General features: G+C 40.6%; 1 protein-coding gene across 2 annotated transcripts in view; it reads left to right on the plus strand.

The window, feature by feature from the left end:
* The window catches only part of LOC115772282 (regulator of G-protein signaling 6-like), a 44185-nt gene that overhangs the window by 20134 nt on the left and 2533 nt on the right, over window positions 1-21518 (plus strand). Inside the window, exons 3-16 of one of the 2 annotated variants that reach the window (XM_030718410.1) lie at window positions 8793-8892; window positions 10171-10221; window positions 10326-10432; window positions 11788-11839; window positions 12303-12367; window positions 13829-13905; window positions 14659-14740; window positions 15121-15195; window positions 16461-16562; window positions 16687-16859; window positions 17186-17311; window positions 17511-17697; window positions 18338-18427; window positions 21196-21255. In XM_030718410.1, coding sequence (XP_030574270.1) covers window positions 8793-8892; window positions 10171-10221; window positions 10326-10432; window positions 11788-11839; window positions 12303-12367; window positions 13829-13905; window positions 14659-14740; window positions 15121-15195; window positions 16461-16562; window positions 16687-16859; window positions 17186-17311; window positions 17511-17697; window positions 18338-18427; window positions 21196-21255 — 1347 coding nt within the window. Of the gene's footprint in view, window positions 1-8792; window positions 8893-10170; window positions 10222-10325; window positions 10433-11787; window positions 11840-12302; window positions 12368-13828; window positions 13906-14658; window positions 14741-15120; window positions 15196-16460; window positions 16563-16686; window positions 16860-17185; window positions 17312-17510; window positions 17698-18337; window positions 18428-21195; window positions 21507-21518 lie in introns of those variants that run through there. The other variant, XM_030718409.1, reaches the window with a different exon arrangement.

Consider the following 21518-nt stretch of genomic DNA (forward strand, 5'->3'; position numbering starts at 1 on the left):
GATAATAAAGCCACATAGAGATTCCTTCTGCCATTGTTTGTATTGACAGCATTAAGGCATATAGGGAATGATATATGGGGATTCTAAATATCACATTGCCTTGGACGTCTGACCTCTTCTTCAAGGTCAAATAAGGTAATAATAATTTGTGATAAATAATTTGTTTTGGCAACATTTAGGAAATGATGCTGGTATATGGGGATTCTAACTGTCACATTATAGTTTGTATCCAAATATCATGGCACACTTGAACTCTGACCTCACCTTTACATTTCATATCTGCCTTTTTTTCAAGCTGACCCGAAAATGTGTTCTATCTTTAAAGAAAGTATCATCAAGAGTAAGAGAATAAGCTGCCTATTTAGTTAGAAATATACTGTAGTATAATATAATTCATGTCCAGTTATTTACAAATCAATACCAATTATCCATGACCTACTCCTACATAATGTCTACCATGCTACCCTTAGCTGATTTTTATTGCATTACAAACTTCTTAAAGCATGTTGGAAAAAAAAAAAAAAAAAAACAGTTTCCAGATTGCAAATGAATCCACCCAACTGGACTAAATGAATCCACTGAATTTGCAGGAGATGTTTACATGGAGCACATGTAAATATTAAAAATCACAAACAAAAAAAAAAAAAATCAATTGTTTACATATTTATTGACAGGTTCGCAGATTGCTCCACTGAGCCTCAGATTTCGCATCTTGCACACATAACGTTCAGCAGGCTTTCATGAAATGATGTTACCAGGAGTGCAGATTTGAGTGAATAGGATTCATTTTCTCCGTGTTCAGCAATTAACTTTAGTGCATTTATGATCCATTACCACTAATGATTACGGGGATTACGTATGAAAGACACTGGCAAAAGTGAAAATGGCTTCACTGGTGTGTAAAAAGTTTTTTTTCAGCTGCAGGACCTGATGGGAAAACAGTTGTTTATTGCAGAAAAGAAATGGCTTTTTTTCTGCAGGGTATTCCTGTGGAGATGGCAATTTAGAAGAAGTGGATCACTGAATATGTCTGTTTCAGGCTGCTGATGCCTCAGTGAACTGCAATACCAAACGTAGCAGGTGATTTGGTGTCTTTCCTGTCCACATGACTGTGCACGGTTATGTGCCAGTGTCTGAGGGAGTTCACTCAAATGTGATTCATTAACACATCTCTAAAGCCGTCCAAGTTTCCAGCATTCACAATTGGCTGGCAGGGTTTTTCCATGTGAAAGAGAAGGGGCGTCTTCTCTCTCCAGCAGGCTTTATTCTCACCTCGTTCCCCAGGGCACCACACACCAGCTGGAACTCACTTAATTATGCACCCAGTATGGTGCAGAGGTCAAAGTGGCACTTTGATGAGGACTGTATGACAGTCTGTGTGTTTGGAGAAGTTATTTGTCATCCACCAAGTTGTGGACCAGAACACAATTTATGCAGTAAATATATGAAGAATGTGTAACTTCTTTGCAGAATATACATTTTTACATTGTGTCCTTTATCCACATGAGACCAACCCAACATACACTCAACAGCCACTTTATTAGGTACACCTTACTAGTACTGGATTGGACCTCCTTTGCCTTCAGAGCTTCTCTAATTCTTTTAGCATAGATTCAACAAGGTGCTGAAAACATTCCTCTGAGATTTTGGTCCATACTGACATGATAGCATCACAGAGTTGCTGTAGATTTGCTGGCTGCACATCCATCATGTTTTTCCAGTCTTCCATTGTCAGATTTTGATGACCCTGTGAAAACTGTAGTCTAAGTTTCCTGTTCTTGGCTGACACCATTCTACTCTGACCTCTGGCATCAACAAGGCATTTTCTCCCAGGGAACTGGTGCTCACTGGATATGTTCTCTTTTTCAGACCATTCTCTGTAAACCTTAGAGATGGTTATATGTATAAAATTCTTAAATCCCATTTTTCCCCCATTCTGTTGCTCAGTTTGAGCATCAGCAGGTCATCTTGACCATGTTTACATGCGTAAATGCATTAAATTGCTGTCATGTGATTGGCTGGTTAGTTGTTTGCATTGATGAGCAGTTCAACAGATGTAACTAATAAAGTGGCCAGTAAGTGTATGCAGGTAGCTAACAACTAATAAAGATTCGTGTTATTCCTAGACTGATGCAAAAGCAGGGAACATATTTAGCTCCAGCATATAGAAAAAAGTGAAATATTACAAAATAATTTCATATTTTTAAAAAAAATCATCTTATATGCAAAAAGACAAATACTTTCAAACTAATAAGTTCAACATAATAAAAGTTAGAGCTAACAAAGATTATAAATGAAATCAAATGGAAGGATACAGGCCACATTACTATGCCAGTGGTGTCCTGCGAGACCGCAAGTGTCTGAAAGTGGAGGTACTGCAAAATACAGAGCTCATAACAACACAGTTGGGGTGAAAGTGGTGTGAAGGCGACTGTTCTGTGATTCAGAAAAAGGGTGAGTGCAGCCATCTGCTGTGAAGGAACAGAGTTCAAGTTAAAAGCAGTACACAGACACACAGCAGCAGACAGCAATCTAAACCGATATGCAAAAAGAAAGCGTGAATGTTGGAAGCTAAGTGACACGACAAATGACTCAAATTGGAAATTAAAGCAAAAGCACGCGATATACTGTGAGGCAGTTAGCTTATTCAAGCTGTTTACCGTGGTAATCCTGACTACTTTCTCATTATGGCAAAGAATAGAAGGTGTGATGTGGTCTTGACCTTAGATCAGCAATGACCTCCAGAAGGTCTGCTGTAGGGAAGAAGAACAAATTAAAATGAAAAATTGTACACACATACACACACACACACACACACACACACACACACACACACACACACACACACACACACACACACACACACACACACACACACACACCAGGATATTCAAAAGAAGACAAAACCAGAGCTGCTTTAGGGAATGACTTAGCAACACTTTTCAAAGCTTCATCACTATTTCATCTTCATACACCTCACACTGATGTCAGAATCATCTCCAGGCCAGACATTTTTCCCTGCGCCCATCACCTGGACATCGGTCATTTGCCTCACTGCCCCAAATCTGTTTCAACAGTGACATAGTATGTGCCTGAGTCTCTTGATGACTACTGAATCATTAATGGCACTATTACTGCCCGATCCATCTTTAAACAGCAGCGGTCTTATTTCTCAAGACTGGGCCAGTTTTAAATAGCTTCATCTCTGGCCATTTTTGGAAAACAAATGGGCACAGATTTTCAATTAGTAGGAGAAATGAACGTTTCCACACTTAAAGCCTGCCAGCATATTGCATTCACACGATGGTTATTTATGCCACTGATGCTCCCGTTTGGTTTTCTGTCACTTCATTAAACACGTGGCTTAAATGTGTTTTTTGAGCTGATGTCCTTGTTGTTGGCATTGTCATATTTCACCTCAAGCTCCATCTGCACAGTCTCCCTTCATCTTCACCCTGCTACTGGAGATATACAGAGCACTAGTGCTGCCTTAAGATAAGGTGGACAGATGACAACATGTACAAACACACAGCTGTACACTGGTACAAATGTGCACACATGTGCTGCAAATGCAAACATACAATATGGTGGCAGGATACACAAGATAGTCTTCTCTTGATAATCATTTATAGAGCTTGGTGGCAAGGGACAAAGTGCTCTTATCACTTGCATGCAGCAATGTGCAGTGCTAAACAACCCTCCACACCATGCTGCAACGCCATTAGCCTGTGCATCAAGTAGATACAGTGCACACTTTTTTGTAGCTGTGCCAAGAGCTTCTTGTCTGCTATAGGGAGGTAATGAGTTCTTTCTGTGGAGAAATACTCAAATCAACACCCATTATTACACAAAAACAAAAGGAATTCACATGTTGTCATGTCTCAGTGGATTTGAGGAGTCCTTCAGAGTTGATTTCAAAGTTTTTGTCCTGTTCCTTTGAGTGGAAAATTTCTCTTCTAAGATGTGATGTTTCACATTGCGAGTCCCTGTGCCCCTGATTGTGCTAATGTAAAACTGTTTAGGCCCACATGTAGGTGAAAGAATTTCTAAAAGACCAAGGAGTGTTGTGGTGGTAATTTAGATGGAGGACACTGGAGGTGAAGGGAGTCATCAAGCTGAAGAAGAAGTCCTGTTGGGTTTGGTTAGCCTGTGGGACTGTGGAGGCAACTGATGGACTTGTTTCCAGTGGGTGTTGGACTCTGCCAGGGCTGCAATTTGTCACCAATTCTATTCTGTTCACAACTTTAGCTCCCTCCCTTCCCATTTTGTGAGAGATTTATAACCAGATATGAAGCAGTCTCCATAGTGGCTGTTCAATAATTCATGCTGAGACACTCTCTTATACTTATGGTGAGAGATTGGTAATTGTCTTGCCACACGATTGTCTTGCTTTCTATCATTGCTGTGCTCTGCATTATGTATGATATTAATTCATATGCATCTGCATCTTATCTTGTTGTAGATTTATGGGGTGTGTTTATGAATCATCTATTTAAAGCTTTGCCAGGGAGGATGATTACCTTTTTAAAAGTGGTTGAGTAAACAGGCAGCGGTGTGCAAAACTCTGCTTATTTTTTCTCTTTACACTCATGCACTTTTTTGACATTTTGGCTGGTAAGGCTTCTTGACAGCCACTCTTCCACTGAGACCATTTCTGATGAGGCTTCAGTGAACAGTAGATGGATCAACTGAAGGGTCAGATGCATCTCTCAGATCTTGTGTCAAGTTGTTGCTGGATTTTTTTCTATTTCTTAAGGACATGACCTTCAAATAGTGTTCATCTGCTGTAAATTGTTTTTAAGGTCTGTTGCTTCTAACGGCTGGCCCGATCCAAACCTGGGTGGTGTTCTGTTATTGGAATTCTGTGCAGTTTGTCCATAACAAACATCATGTTTGAACATAAGGATATCCATAAATGGACGTGGCACCAGGAGACCATAGATTACAGGTCGATGATCGATTTTGTATCATCAGATCTGCAGCTGTATGTTCTAGACACTTGAATGAAGAGAGGAACTGAGCTGTTAACTGATCACCACCTGGTGGTGAGTTGGATCAGGTGGCAGGGGAGGATGCTGGACAGACCTGGTGCAACTATACTTATAGAGATTGTGTGCTGGGAACGCCTGGCAGAGGCCCCAGTCTGCAAGATCTTCAACTCCCAGAACAGAACTTCTACAGCATTCCAAGGGAGGCTGAGGGCATTGAGTCTGAATGGACCATGTTCTGCACCATTGTTCAGGTGGCCGCATGGAGATTTGGTTGCAAGGTGGTTTCGTGGCGGTAATTTAGATCGTGGACACTGGAGGTGAAGGGCTTGGTTAGCCTGTGGGACTTCAGAGGCAGCTGATGGATTTGTTTCTGGTGGGTGTTGGATTCTACCAGAACTGTCATTTGTCACCAATTCTATTCATATTTTTTATGGACAGAATTTCTAGGTGAACCCAAGTGGTGGAATGCACCTTGGTGGCATCAGAATCTCATCTCTGCTTTTTGCAGACAATGTGGTCCAGCAACAGGTGGTGGCCTCCAGCTTGCACTGGAGTGATTGGCAGCTGAGTGTAAAGCAGTAGTTATGAGAATTAGCACCTCCAAGTCTGAGACCATGGTTCTCAGCCTGAAATGGGTGGAGTGTCCACTCCAGGTCAGGGACGAGTTGTATCTTGTGGAAATGAGCTTTCTCTGAAGGGTGGCTGGCATCTCCCTTATAGATACGATGAAGAGTAGAACCACTGCTCCTCAACATCAAAAGGAGCCAGTTGAGGTGGTTCAGACATCTGACTAGGATGCCTCCCCGGCACCTCTTGGGTGAAGTTTTTTGGGCATGTCCTACTGGGAGGAGGCCCCGTGGCAGACCCAGTACACACCGGAGAGATTATATCTCTTAGCTGGCCTGGAGGAGGTGGCTGGGGAGAAGGAGGTCTGGGTTTCTCTGCTTAGGCTGCTGCTCCCGCAACACGGCCCAGATAAGTGGAAGAAGATGGATGGATGGATGGCCTACTGCTTCTTCTTTTGTCTTCCACTTGTCAAGTTTCCTCAAATTTTTAGGGCATAATGCACACCATGTTTTCAGTGAATAGCTTAATAGCTCTTTGGGAATCACCTCGATGGTGCAAAAATATACCCATTTTTGGCATTTTCTTGTAGATTCAACTTAAGAAATGGGAACACATTATGTGTTTTTGCAACAGGCTGCTAGTAAAAATTCGACATTGTTTCTTTGCTAAGATGTTTGTTGTAGGCACGTTAGTTTATCCCTTGAGGTTAGCTGTCTTTTCATGCTTGAATGATTCATAGTTCAGTGTTAAATGGATTAAGAAACAAAAAAACATTCCTCTGAAAATGGTCGAGTACAAGGACTGGACTGAAAATGAGTAAAAAAGGAGTCAATGTCCAAAGAAAACTTTGAAAGACCTTCAGAAAGCCTGGAGAACTATTGCTCATAATAATAATTAAGACTCAAAAATTGTGCAAGGATTCTGTCAATAACAGAGAAAAATCAAAGTAAATCATTGTAACTGCTAACAAAAGTCATGGTACTGCTACACTGAGCAGTATGACAGTTTTAATATGGTAATATTTAGTAATCTTATTGTTTCCAATGTTGCCATCACAGTGTAGCTTTTTAGCATGCTGACATTTGCTAATTAGCACAAAAGGACACATAATAGTCAAAGCTGATGAACTATACTCTAGAGGGTGACTCCTACTAATCACCTACTAATTGGATGGTTAGTGGTTCAATCCCTGGCTGTTCCAGTCTGTGTGCCAAAGTATCCTTGGGCAAGATACTGAACCCTGAGATCTCTGATGTGTTCACTGGAGTGTGAATGTTAGACAGAAAGCACTTAGGTGTTGAAACTTGTATGAATGGGTGAATGAGGCATGTTGTATAAAGCACTTTGACTGCTCAAGTAGAGTAGAAAAGAGCAATATAAGAACCAGTCCATTTACTCAAATTTGAAAATTTGCCAAGCCGACTGGAAGGGTAAGAAACCACTAAGCTTATTGTAATTCATCTTTAGCAATTTATCTAATGATTGCTGCAAGAGTTCACTTAAAACCACAAATATTGTTGTACAGAAACACCAAAGACCAAATTCAGTAGGATTCCTCCTCCAGTAGCCATAAGCTTACAAAATTTGTGTCAGTGTCTGTTGAGATGTTTTAGACAAAAACAAGGTGGTGATTGCATCAGCTGACAATTCAGAGAGCATGGCTAAAAACTGAAAATCTCTTGTAAATAAATAGGTAAAATGTCCTCAGCAAATACATTTTTGTAGCATCATATGGAGCCTGTCACCCCACACTGGAGTCTGTCCCCAGTTCACCAAAGGAAACTGTTAAATGATGGATGAACAGTAGCGAGAAGAGACAAAAGGGGGTTGGCATGACCAAGAGCACAGCTTGATGCTTTGTGCCTGTCATCATGACTTGAAGTCAGTTGTAAAAGGGTGGAATAAGGAGAGGACACGCTATAGCTTGCGTTGGATGAGAGAAAAACATGTTTTCCTAAAATTTTGCCATTCCCATGAGTTGAACTCTCAGAACTCAACTCGTCAGCTTTTTCGTACAGTAGCAGTGTGCGTGATTCTGCATGTGAGCATCTGAGTGTGTTTACTTACTAGACAGAAGCTAAGAGAGCCATAAAGAATTTAATAGCCAGCTCAACAACCTACATTTGGCTGGTTGCTCATGAACCAGCTAAGTGTGCAAAATCAGCTTCTTTCTGATTCTAGTGAGACTCCACCAGGCACCAAGCACTGACTGCCCAATACATGACCTGACTATTCCTATGAATTATGCACTCCAGGACTATATCTAACCTCTTTAAAAAAAACAAAAAAAACCAACAACAACAAACAACAGTTTAGTCTATATTTTGGTTTCTTTATGTGAGTGTTTGAGTGACTGGATGTGTGCTTGATTCCTGTATATGTTCCCCCTGTGGAGCAGCAGCATGATGTGCTATGTCGGGCGTGCCTAATTATAGGCGGCTGTTGTGTGATGTGTTTGGGAGTATAGCTGTGTTGGAGGTGTGATGTTTATCTCTGCCTACAGGAATAGCTGTGACAGCCTTTTTCAACTGGTCAAAACTTCTGACTAATGCTGCTGTTATAACTTCAGTTATCATCCACGTGCACTTATATTGCCATGCAAACATAGTATGTGAATATATTTCAGTAAATAGTTTAATCCAAACCTTTGGCCCAGGCTTTTTCTGCTTTTCAAGTCTGAGCTTTATGGAGTGGAACATGCCACAGGGTGCCACTTTATGTCACTGTCAGAACCACAAATGTGTCGATTAAACCGTTTAACTACAACACTGATCATCATCCTTGTGAATTTGGATTAGACTGGCCTCAGGTCAGTTTCCAGCATTGCTTCTCTGACCTTGAACAGGTATTAGATTAATTTACAAACCCTTAAAGCTGCTATGTGTAGAATTTTTAAAATCTTGGTTTGGGTGGTACCGGAATGCATTTTGGGTAAAGTCAAAACCATGTTTAATTAAACACACAGTGACTTACCAGTGGATCAAATTACTATGTGGACATTTAAGAGTCTTACTATGTGAACTACCACTCTTTAGTAATTAAAATGAGTTTTTTATTTCAATTTTTACAATCCACAATTTGTGTTTTGATTTGTTCTTATTGCTCCCATCAACAGCCAAAAGGCAGCCAACATATTTTCTTTCGTGCTGTTGTGTTACTCTCTTTTTTGCGTGTTAATAATGGCTGATGTGGAAAATATATTTTATTGAAACGCTCCATCTGGCCTCCCCACAGATTGAAGACATTGTTACACGAATCCAAGATGAGAAAGCAGGAGGTGTAGCCATACGGACTGTCAAAAGCTTCCTCTCCAAGATCCCAAGTGTGGTATCAGGTTAGTGTGTGTGCGTGTGCATGTGTGTGTGTGTGTGCGCGCGCGTGTGCGCACAGGCACCAGAGCAATGTATAAGTGGAGAAAATGCATCCCTGTTATTTAGTTAGGAGGAGCAAATTTCTGGTTTTGCTGCACCACAATTTTAAAAAATTAATAATCACCATCATACAAATAGGTGACAGATTAAAGGGAAATATTAAATCTTTGATGTCTACAGGTTAGTGCTAGCTCTGCTATACTGTGGGGGTCATTTTGCTGGGATGATTTGTGACACTCACTGCAAATGAGTACAAAGTTGTTCTGAGTGATCACCTTTATCCTGTGATCTCTCTATCCATCCCTTCCAAGACGACAATGCCCCCATCCACAGGGCTCAATGGGCTGGTGTGTGAGTCATATGCCACTGTGACAGATAACAGATGGGACACCATATCCTGAGATGGGAGATTTTTGGACCAACCTTTCAGACAGTGCTCTGTCACCACCATTACTGTGACACAAAACGAGGGCCTGTCATTTAGGAGAAGGCTGTACCATCCTTTCTGTAGAAAGAAGCTTGTAGAATCAACCCCATTCCACCTTTTGGCATGTTAAGATAATGTGGGTTAGTTAAAATTGTTTTTCAGTGGTTGTGTGTGTTTGTGTGTTTTCTTGACTTACCCAGTGAGGGCCAACAGAAATCAGGCAGCCAGTGAAGCAAGGATGACCTTTTGGGCTCTTTTAAATTGCAGCTACTACCGTTAGAGGCAGATGATGTCTTGGCTAATAAGACCTTGGCCATTGAGGAAACTGCCTGTGGTGTCATGCTGCCCTTGTCACCATCACAGAAAAGCTACTGTTCTCCTTCTCTCTGCCTTCACACACTGTACTCATTTATGTTTATACTCCCGTGTGCTTGTGTATGAAATGAGTCACCTCTCTTGGACGAGGGGGTTGCTCCCTCTCCTGAGGCTGTTTCTGAGTCACTCCTTCACACGGCTCCCCCAGGTCCGACAGCCTCACTATTTCTCTGTGCAGCCTCTGCCAAGCGCTAAGATAGGTCCAAATAATGAGTTGTCCAGGAGCGAAAAGAGAAAGAACTGCTAACCTGATTACATTAAGTTATATTTATACACCTATTCAGCTTTGACAGCTTTGACCCACAGCTTTAAACAGATGTGAATCACAAAGACTTCTGCAAAGTGTATTTGTGGGTTCTATATTGGGGCTTTTGTTGAAACTATTGCAGAGTTGGAATTGTGACGCCCCTTCTAACCCGTGTCCTTCTCTGAATAACAGGCGCGGACATTGTTCAGTGGCTGATGAAAAACCTCTCCATTGAAGATCCAGGTAAGGCAGCTGGAAAAATTGTCAGTGCATGCAAAGCAAAACAACAGAGCTTGCGATCGAAGAGGAAGGTAGCTTCATGTGTCTGTTTTCTTTCGTGTCATCAGCTGAGGCCATCCATCTTGGCAGTTTGATCGCTGCCCACGGATACATCTTCCCCATCTCTGATCACGTTCTGACACTTAAAGATGATGGAACCCTTTATCGGTTTCAGGTACAGAAAAGATCCACCTTGGCCCTGTCCTTGATATGTGTTAGAAGGCCTTTAAATATACAATAATGAGCTGATGGCTGTTTATCAAAGGGATGTGTTTATTGCGTGATACTAATGAGAGCAATCCTTCCTAAGCCTATTACTCACCCCACCAAGGTCAATGCTGTATACCCCTGCTGGATGCTGCATCAGAGCAGGAGGTGGGCTCTAGAACTGGGCCTATGGGTCAGTAATGCAGCTTGTCAGAGAGGTGTTTTTTTTCTTTGCTTCCTCTTATACAGCATGAACTCTGACAGGTCTGTCTGATAGCTACAGACTCCACTATGACTCATTACTGTGACTGGGCCATTAGCATCTTAATCCAGCAAGCCAGCTACAGTAGGCAAGCTCCCCTATGGGAAGCGCTGAGCTGGCTACACGCTGGCTCTGCACTTTTCGCTGTCACCGACCGTCCCTCGGCTCCTCCTCAGTCTACCGCTCAATGCATTTATCTTCACCTATTGCTCATGATTAAAAGCCATTATTGTGCCTGTGCAGGGAGGGCAGCGAGTGCCACACTTCCTTATTCAGTGGAGGCTAAAAATATCCCCTCTGATGTTGTCGTGATGCAACAGGCTCGCGTCATCAGAACCTCTCAAAAGAGTCCACAGTGCATTTGAAATGCACTGTCCAGCCTACATAGCAGTGCTGTGTGAAATAGTGGCAGGGGAGTTTTGGCTTGCTGGTCTAAAAATATGTACTACACCAGCAGAAGACCCAGATTTAATCATGTGTCTTCTGTTGTTTGTCACAAATTCAGTTTTGTGCACATAGTGGTGAGTTTTTTTTTTAAAGTTTTACCCTCTCTGAATTGAATTGAAATGACACTGCTGAGTGAGCACACGATGACTTTTCTGTTCATTACATCCATACTAGCACATTCATCAGTGCCGGCCCTTTGCTCTCAAGCTAATTGCTTTTATGACAAATAGTGCAAATGACAAATGTGCATGATAAGTTCTAATTTTGCTCTGTTATTAAGAATGTATGATAGATGTGAATGATCCATTATTAATAGACTTGAGAATGAACTTTGAATCTGTAATATCTCTTGCAATAGACTTTAATATGAATAGAGTGACTATAGCTACCATTGCCATTGCAGATAGTTATCTGGAGCACATGGATGTCAAAGATCACAATCAATCATTTATGAAAGACAAGTGCAGGGGGCATGGGTGGTGGAAGAAAAGAGATTCATATTGGAGCATTTGTTGTTTATGTACGTGATTATAGAACCAATATAAGAAATGTAATACTGGTTATTTGTGTAAATACACAAAATCTGTTTTTGATTTATTCCCCGTTTTCATCAGTCTCCATACTTCTGGCCTTCAAATTGTTGGGAACCCGAGAACACAGACTATGGTGAGTCACACACTGTCTGACAATTTTTGCCTCTTTCTCCAGACCAGTAAAATCGCCCTAATGCCTTCAGCTGTCTCCTTTTCTCCAAAGCTGACATCTGTAGCTCTGTGGCTGACACTCGCTGGGTATTGATCCCCGGGTCATTCCCTGTAATGTATCAGGCCCCGAGGAACCCACACCGGAGAGAATCCTGTGGGATACAATTACCTTAACAAAATAAAGGAGCAATCACTGATTTGACTATATCTCTGGTCGTCTGTATGGCAACACATGGCCTACCTGCTCCGGTAGGATGTGCAGTAGCAATGGTTCACACAGCTGTGACCTCAGTTAAAAAACAAACAAACCATGCATTGCAAATATTCTTTCTTTTTTTTTTTAATGCAATTACATGGCAAACAGCTCATGTGACAGTGTTTATTCCGCTCTTCATGTCTCACTGTCTCAATTTTTCACCCTCCAGCCATTTACCTGTGCAAGCGCACAATGCAGAATAAAGCCAGGCTCGAGCTCGCCGACTACGAGGCTGTAAGTAAACTGTCATTTTGGTTTAGCCAGAAAGCTCCCAGTTCAATACTGTTATTGGGCATGAACCATAATATGATGATCCTCTCAATTTCCTGTTTTCCTTCACTTTGTTGAAATATTGAAGCAGTTTCTTCTGGGGCCTTTAAATGCTAAAAATCTGTTTACAAGAGGGAAAAAAAAGAAAAGGAAAAAGCAACATTATCAAATTGTCAAAGGTAAATTTATTTTCCAGTAACACAGTTTCGAGGAATACAATGCAGTCATTTACTGGCCCCGAAATGTAAACAAAAATATCTTTAGGTATACCTGGCATCAGCAGATCAATACAGTCTCAGGAGGGGTATTGCTGCAGTGCTGATCTCCTGTTGTTACACAATAGCAATCCACTGCACTTTAATATTCTAAATGACTCTGCAACTATTGTCCAGTAGACTTCCTTTCGCTCCTATTCAGGTCACTTTATGCCTTCAGGCCTCATTGCTTTCACTGTTAACATGCCTGCTAGTGTAGTTTTTTTTTTCTTTCTTTGATTTTGAAATAAGGTCACATACTGCATCTCTGGTAGATGTTTGTTTAAGGAAGTATTCTATTCGCAGATTTGAAATGGCTACAGTAGAGATCCTTTCATAGCTTTTTTTAGGAAGAATATATCAAATTTAATGTTCACTTGTAGTCAGTGTGCTCCTGAGTCCATGCTGTAAGATGTGTTACATCTGATATGACACCAACAAATGCAATTTCTAAAAGTAAATAATATTTATGATCATTTCTATAGTGATAAAGAAACCTGTAGAATTAAGAAAATGCAGAAAAAAAAATCCACAAATAAACTCCACACACACACAAGCACCTCAGCAGCTCTCTCATTAACTCAGGATATCTTGATTGTTTAACCCTGTGAGACCTAAATCGTCATCAGTGATGAGCCCAACCCTAATCCTAAAACCAGAGCCCTAGCGCTGACCCTTAACCCTAATCTTGCTATTAATTATTATTAATGTTAATAACAATTGATTATCATTGATCAAATTATTGATTCATGTCAGTTACAAAGATTATATCTTTGGTCCCCTGCTTTCCAGAGCTTAACATAGTCTGTTGTTATCGATGATGACCTCACAGGGTTAATATGGAAAAGCTTTATATGTGCTGTGCCTGATTATAAAGTACAAGAGTGGAGCAAGCATCATCTAAATCTCTCTGCAACAAAAAAAAAAGAAAGAAAGAAAAAAAATGTTGAATTTGTGTATTTTCCCACAGTTATTCCTTTGGAGAATACATTTAATTATTACAGTTATTAGTATACCTGTGTGAAACTCACACTATATGTGGTATCAGCATCTTGTCATAAAAGTGAATGCATCAAAGTGGTAATCTGAGGGCTTTGAAATCAAAGTCAAGGCCCTGAAGATAAAACTCCCTATGTTCCCCCCTTACACCGTGTCTGATTGGCTCCTCCAGGAAAACCTCGCCAGGCTGCAGAGGGCTTTTGCCAGGAAGTGGGAATTTATCTTCATGCAAGCTGAGGCTCAAGTCAAGTGAGTGCATATATCTAATTCATGTGAATCACACATCACTTTTTAAAATCTGTGCTAATGTGACAGGATAGATATTAATAAAATCAGATTTATGCCATTATTTTTAGAGGATGCTGTCCTTTGGCTGTATGCACAGTGTTCATGTAAATGCTTCATTGTGCAAGTGTACGCTGATCAGTGCGGCGGTGCTTCTCTCACTGACTATGAGTTTTTAAAATGTCCTGCTCTCACTTGAGTGTTACATGCAAATACAGTAGGTATTTTCCTATAGAATTAGAAATGCCCTCCAACTTCCAAGTTCTCTGTTAGACTGCCATCTGGTGGCTGGCATGTGTAAGTACAGCAACAGCCCTGCAGTTAATAAAATGACTGTCCTTTCTTGTCTTTGAAAAAGAAAATCAAAGTCTTGGCATCATTCAAAGTCTTGGTGACTGTTCTGTGGCTGTAAAAGTCAGGGTGATACGGAAAAGAAAGAAACCTCCTTATATCTGGAGCGTAACAACAACAAGCAAATGTCTGTTGGTAAATGTCAGTTATGTAAGAGCTCGGTCCCACCAGGCTTTGCTTGTTGAAGTGAGCAGACAGGTTAAGACCTACACTCCTCAGTTTCTTTGCTCTTTAGTGTGACCTGTCTATGTTTTTAATGCATGTGTCTGCGAGAGCAAGTGTGGGCCTTCTGAGGCATCATTTATTTGGCTGATATTTCAGAGGGGTGAGATTTTTATATGAAAGACCTGTTTCCTCTGCTCTCAGGATTGACAGGAAGAAGGACAAGGCAGAGAGGAAGATCCTTGACAGCCAGGAGAGGGCATTTTGGGATGTTCATCGGCCAGTGGTGAGTTACGGTCAAAGTAAGGAAATGAAAAAGTGCAGAAAGGAAAAGAGGGTCAGATGGTGCAACTGTAAAATGGAAATAAACTAAGCAAAAGGACAGAAAAGGAGGTCTGTTATGTAGGCAGACAATTTTAGCATTTAAACACTGAAAAGAGCAGATTCAGCTCCGCATGCTCTACAGCTGATAGCCCTGTTGTGTTGTTGGTAGCACAATCAGATTTGGTGCCAGTCACTTTGCATAAGAGTCTTTTGTGAGTGTGGCATTGCTCAGTAGAGAAACAGCACCATATTGTGTGAACAGGACAAGAGCAGACAATACATTCTGGAGAAACAGTCTTATCTGACCCAGAAACATGCTTTGTCTTCTGCTTCCTCCCACAGCCGGGCTGTGTCAACACCACAGAGATGGACATTCGCAAGTGCCGAAGAGAGAAGAACCCACACAGGGTAAAAAAGGTGAGAGGAAGCGACAAGCTGGCAAGCACTGTTGAGGATCCAGAATCTTTAACATTTGCTCTGTGCTGATTTTCACTAAACCGTTCCTCCCACCACCAACTTTGTTTTAAATGTAAAGTTTTTTAAAAAAAACTTTATTGCTTAGTTATAATTTCTGTAGATGTTATCTTCTTGAGGTCCTTAATACCTTTATTATATATTCCATTATTGGCCAATATATCAGTAGCACTGATATATTGGCCAATAATGGCTGTTTGTGGCTATATTGATATTGGCATTTATAAATAAAGAAGAGACAGAGAAACACCCTTCAATTATGGTGTGAGTGTTGAAGTTGCCTCATTAAGGAACATTTGTTTGGAACGCTGCAAAAACAACCAGCTGATCCGAGCAGAGACGGGCAGAGCATAAAACAAATGTGCAATTCAAGACTTGTTGTGACATTAAGGCAAAAATTTTTTTAAATCTCATTGTCAAATTACCCTGTTAAATAATTACACATAACAAATGTTATGGAAATCATTTCATGTTTTTTGTGTCTGAAAGAATCACCAAATTTTGGTATCAGTATTGGTCTTAAAAATCTGATATCGGACAGGCTCTAATTTCAAGTAATTGTTTGAATGAATGTTTACAAAATTTTAAAAAAGCAAATAAATTATGAAATGATAAAAAATAATCACAAGTTATAAAATAGAAATTCCAAAAAGTTATGTAGGATTAATTTAATTTATTAACACTAATTAAATATATATTTTTAATTAATTAAAAAAATTAATTAAGAAAAAAAAATATATATACATTTAAGCTTTTTATATTGTATATCTTTAACAAATGTACAAAAAAATTAAATGTGTGATGTATATTTTAAATATTTTTTAATGAATTACATAAGTTATTACAAACCTACACATATACACATTTTTATTTGGGTTATTTTTATTTTTTGCAATAATTGAAAGGCTTTTAAAATTTTTCCTTTTAATAAAAAAGAACAATGGCAATTTTTATGGTTGGCTATTGAAACAAATCTAAAGACATTTTTTCCCATTCTTTCTTTTTTTTCTAAAGCTTACTATGTGCTCTGTAAAAATGCAGCGTCCTCTTCAACTCTTTAGATCCCATATTCCCATATTTAGATCCCATACACAAGACTGAGGCCTGCTCCCAAATCATTTAACAGACATACATCAAAACGGGGTTAACATGGCAGTGGCATCTGATTAAAACAGTGTCCCACGTGTGTCTCCACTCGCCCACTCTAGTCGGTCTATGGGGTGCCGGATGACGGTCAGAGCCAGCCGAGTCCCGTCCACATAAGCTCCCAGCCGACCAGGAAGACCACCAAAGAGGATGTTCAGAAGGAGGTGAGCCATGGTGTCATTACTGTCAGCCTGCCTCACTCATCCATCATAACTATAGTTGGGGACATGGATTGATGAGCCGTTACCTTATTTAGCCTCCTCATTACTCCATCTCCCTTTCCCACAGATTACCTTCTTGAACATCCAGCTGGACAGACACTGTATGAAAGTTTCTAAAGTGGCCGACAGTCTCATGAGCTACACAGAGCAGTTCATGGAATACGACCCCTTTGTGTCAGCCATAGAGCCTTCTAACCCCTGGATCAGTGACGATGCTACCTTCTGGGACTTGGAGGCAAGGTGAGGCTTGAAACAGGTGAGGATGCGACCTGAGAGACTGGAACTAATAGTGCTTTAAAAACCAACACTGAGGTCAACTGGAGGCGTACAGGTCTCAGCGCTAATAATCTATTGCTATCCTGAATTAGGTGGGATCTGTCTGTTTGCATCTCATCTCAAATGAGCACTAACACTGTCATTCCCGAAGGTTCACTGTGTCCTGACTTGCTGGCTGCGCCTCTCTGTGGACCAAGGGGGGACAATGAGTAATGATAATAGCCCTTCTATTCTATTCTCTTCTATCCAATCTAATTCCTTTTTTTTCTGCTGTGTTTCAATGTGAGCAGTCGTGAACCCACCCAGCAGCGTGTGAAGAAATGGGGTTTCTCCCTAGAGGAGGCACTAAAGGACCCGGCAGGACGAGACCAGTTCCTAAAGTTCCTGGAATCAGAGTTCAGCTCAGAAAACCTGCGGTAAGTCTTCCGTTTGAATCGCTTTCATTTGAATTCTGTTACTTTTAAGCGTTTAGATATTTCATTGCAGTATGGTATGTTTCAGTAGCATAAGCCTGTCGCTATCAAAGGGAGATCTATACACATTAGTTGCTAAAGTTTTTTTACTGTAAACACATTTTCTGGAAATTGTTATTGACAGCATATAAAACCTCTGTAGGTTCTGGTTAGCAGTGCAGGATTTTAAGCGACGGCCACTCCACGAAGTTTCCTCCAGGGCGCAGGAGATCTGGCAGGAGTTTCTGGCCGAAGGCGCTCCGAGCTCCATCAACTTGGACTCTCACAGCTATGAGCGCACCAGCCAGAACCTCAAAGACCCCGGCCGATACAGCTATGAGGACGCTCAGGTGGGCTGTGCTATTTATTCTTCACAGATGGACTCACATGGCGTTACATGTGCACACATGCGTGCGTGCTTTTGATGATTCGTTTGATTTAAAATTTCTCTCAGTGCTCTCCTTCACACAGATCTATTTTGAGTTCAGTTTGGTTTACTCCGCACTACATCTCTGCTGACAACACACAAACTGCACACAAACTCATTTACTTCCCCTCTAATTCACTTGCCCATAGAAACACAAACCTCTCCATACTCATGTTACACAAGGGAATGAATGAGAGGGCAAGGAAGAATAAGAAGAAAGAGGAGAAGGGAAGAATGACAGAGTGTGTTTGTGCCAGGAGCTAATGAGGCGAGTAATTCCATGAATAGGTGGTTCAGTCGGTTCACCGTGGATTCCACCGCTTTCAAAGTGCGTTGGTGGTGTGTGACGTGCAACGCCTCTCACTGGCAGGACATTACTCAGCTCTGTCTTGCATGACTTTGTTGCTCATGTCAGTACCCCCGGTTTGCATCACCCCTACGAATCACATATGCATGCACCGTATTACCATAATCAGGCCTCTCTTTAATTTTTTACCACACTTGCTCCTTTCTTGCTCACAGACCACAGAACACACACTCATGTGGCTTTCTTTATCTTGCAGGAGCACATATTCAAGCTAATGAAAAGTGACAGCTATGCACGCTTTTTGCGGTCCAACATTTACCAAGACCTCCTGTTGGCCAGAAAGAAGGTGAGCTGCATTCACTGACCCCGATTACATCTTTGCATTTAACATGATGTACTCACTCTTTTTGTGTTCTTCATATTCGGTTGATTTGGGCTTTTTTTTTAATGATTTAACAAACATCCCAGGTTTACATATATGGCAAGCAAAAAGCAGATATTGTATCTATATTACATGCTGTAAGGTAAATGGTGTCAGTGAGAAAATATAAATTATTGCATTTACTCAGGTTTTCTGCTTCATTTTCAGATTAATAATAAATCATAATCAGTTTATAAGAAATGATGTATTGTTATAGATGTAGCTGCCAGCACTGTATTATTTTGTTCCAATTAGCTCCAACTTTAGCAACTACAACATTAGTGATAACTACAAACCTTAGTAACTATTACTTATAACTAGTAGTCTGAAATGGGCTATTATAATGAGCACTTTTACCTTTGGGATTATACCTGTATATGCACTGTATTTCTAACAGTCATGTAAAAACTTCAAAGGTTTTACATATGAGGACATAATAAAAATAATCTGGCCCTTACCAGGTTTTAAAAAATCTGCAACCTCAGATAAACAACAACACATGACATATTATAATGTGTTATTATTTATTTAACAGAGAATTAAACCATAAATGCAGAAGTGGTGTGTGGAAAAACTAAGTACAACCTTCTGCTTCCACAGGAATTAAGAGGGTAAGTAGTATCCAGGTGCTGCTAATCAAATACACTTGATTAACTGGCCAATCTGCAAGTGTGAGTACTTTTATTTATAAAAGTTTTGGCAGTTTGCAGCTCTGGAGCATTCATGTGTGAGTTATCACAACGCCAAGGAGGAAAGACATCAGCAGTGACCTTAGAGAAGCAATCGCTGCTGCTCATCAATCTGGGAAGAGGCATAAGGCCATTTTCAATAATACCATAATGCACAGCACTGTGTTTGGTGAAAGCCAAACCCAGCATATCAGCACAAACACCTCATACCAACTGTCAATCACGGTGGTGGAGGGGTGATGATTTGGGCTTGCCTTGCAGCCACAGGAACTGGACACCTTGCAGTCACTGAGTCGACCATGAACTCCTCTGGATACCAAAGTGTTCTAGAGTCAAATGTGAGGCTGTCTGACTGGCAAATAAAGCTTGGTCAAATATGAGTCATGCAATAGGACAATTATCAATGATGAGCACAGCAGCATATCTACAACAGGATGGCTGAGAAAGAAAAAGAAACAAGATGTTGCAACAGCCCAAAGTCCAGACCTCAACCTGAATGAAATGCTGTGGTGGGACCTTAAGAGAGCTGAGCATAAACAAATGAAGCAACGCTGTAAAGAAGAGCAGGCCTAAGTTCCTCCACAGTGATGTGAGGCACTGATGAACTCATCCAGAGTCACAAATGACTCAATATAAAATGTAATGTGTTGTTGTTTATCTGAGGTTGTGTTTAAATAATTTTAGTACCCAGCAAGGACCAGATGACTTTTTGTTATTATGTCCTGATATGTAATTGCTCAGAGTTGAAAGACGGTGTGGTTTCTTTTTCACGTGACTGTAGGTAAAGTCTTTGCACACTGTGGTGTTGTTGGATTTAATGAACTTCTTCCACCATTAGTCAGTAGTGTTGGGTAATATTGCATTTAAAAATGAAAGTAACTTATTTTGTTGTAAGATTGCTCGCATTTAAAACGTAATCTGTTTCATTACTGTGTTGACTACGGAGTTACTTGTTAAAGTACTTTTGTGCTCCCTCCAAAAAAACACAGAATTTACATTATGATGCTGTTCTTGTCCTTTTTACCCATAGTTTGAAAGAAAAAAAAAAACGTGAATACGTCCTCAGTGTAAATGCTGTCCTCTCTGCTATCTCGCTAGCTGAGCTACACGTGCACTGACACTAGTCCAGTATCCAGCTCCTTTCCAAGCAGAGAAACAAAAGGAAACTTGGAATTTCTTTTTTGGATTGTTTCACAGCAACAAATGAAACAGGGAAATATAGTAACATTTTTAATGTCAATTGATTTAAAAAAAATTTTTAAAAAAAGACTATATATGGGAAACAAAGATATTCAAACAAACAGCTCAAGGTTTGAGACTTTGAGGTATTTGGATCATATTTACATGTTAAAAAGGAGGGTCACTTAATGTCACGTTGCAGCCTTTCATAGCTCCTAATAAGGGCTTCAAAGCATTGTGAGACTACAAGCAGAGCTCCAAAAAGGCACAACCACTGTGCCCAAAATGCAGGTGCAAGGAAACTGCTAAATTATTTAAAATGTCAACGGAACAGTCTTGAAAAAAACATGAGATCATATGCCAAAAAACAGGCAAACTGCTGTGTAAAAGAAGAGCAACAGCCAGCCTGAAAAAGAAACATATGGAGCATAAGTATTTACCACCGATAATCTATATAAATATTCAGCTGATGCTATTTTGTCTGTCTCCTTCAATGTAAACCTAAAATCTCATGTAGCTAAAAAACCACTCATTTAGCTGTTCGACTGTGTAATATGGAGCTTTGCAGCAAATCACAGCTTCTCTGTTCACGCTAGCCTTTCTGCCCTTTCTCCTTTGGACACTGCTCCTTCTGCTGGCCTTTCACTGACCCCACTCCATTCCCTAAAAAATGCAACCCCTTGCACTGTCCTTCGGTCCTCTTTTTTTCTTTTTTTTTTGCAATGCTTGGCCCCTTTTTTTCCTCACTAACAACATCACTTCCAACCCCCGTCAACACCCATACCTGACCCAAACACTCACCCTGCTTCCCCCCCTCCAAAACAGCAGCCAGCAGACACTGAACAGGGCCGCCGCACCTCCTTGGAGAAGTTCACCCGCAGTGTGGTAAGTCATTTGGAGCTGGGGCTGTTCATATCACAAACCACACTGGCTGGCTCACTATCAGTGGCTTTTTTTTGCAATTGTAACCATTTTACACTCTGTTGTGGATTAAGCCTGTAAAATAGGATGTGTGTGTGTGTGTATATATGTGAATAAGTTAACACCCTAGTCACTTTGAATGGTCACAACCTAGCATTTTTGATCAAACCACCTTGCTGGTAGAGATTCTCTGTGTTACTGTTGCTTTGAGAAGCTCAGATTAGTAA

This window comes from Archocentrus centrarchus, chromosome 22, assembly GCF_007364275.1.
Source record: "Archocentrus centrarchus isolate MPI-CPG fArcCen1 chromosome 22, fArcCen1, whole genome shotgun sequence".
Taxonomy (NCBI): Eukaryota; Metazoa; Chordata; class Actinopteri; order Cichliformes; family Cichlidae; genus Archocentrus; species Archocentrus centrarchus.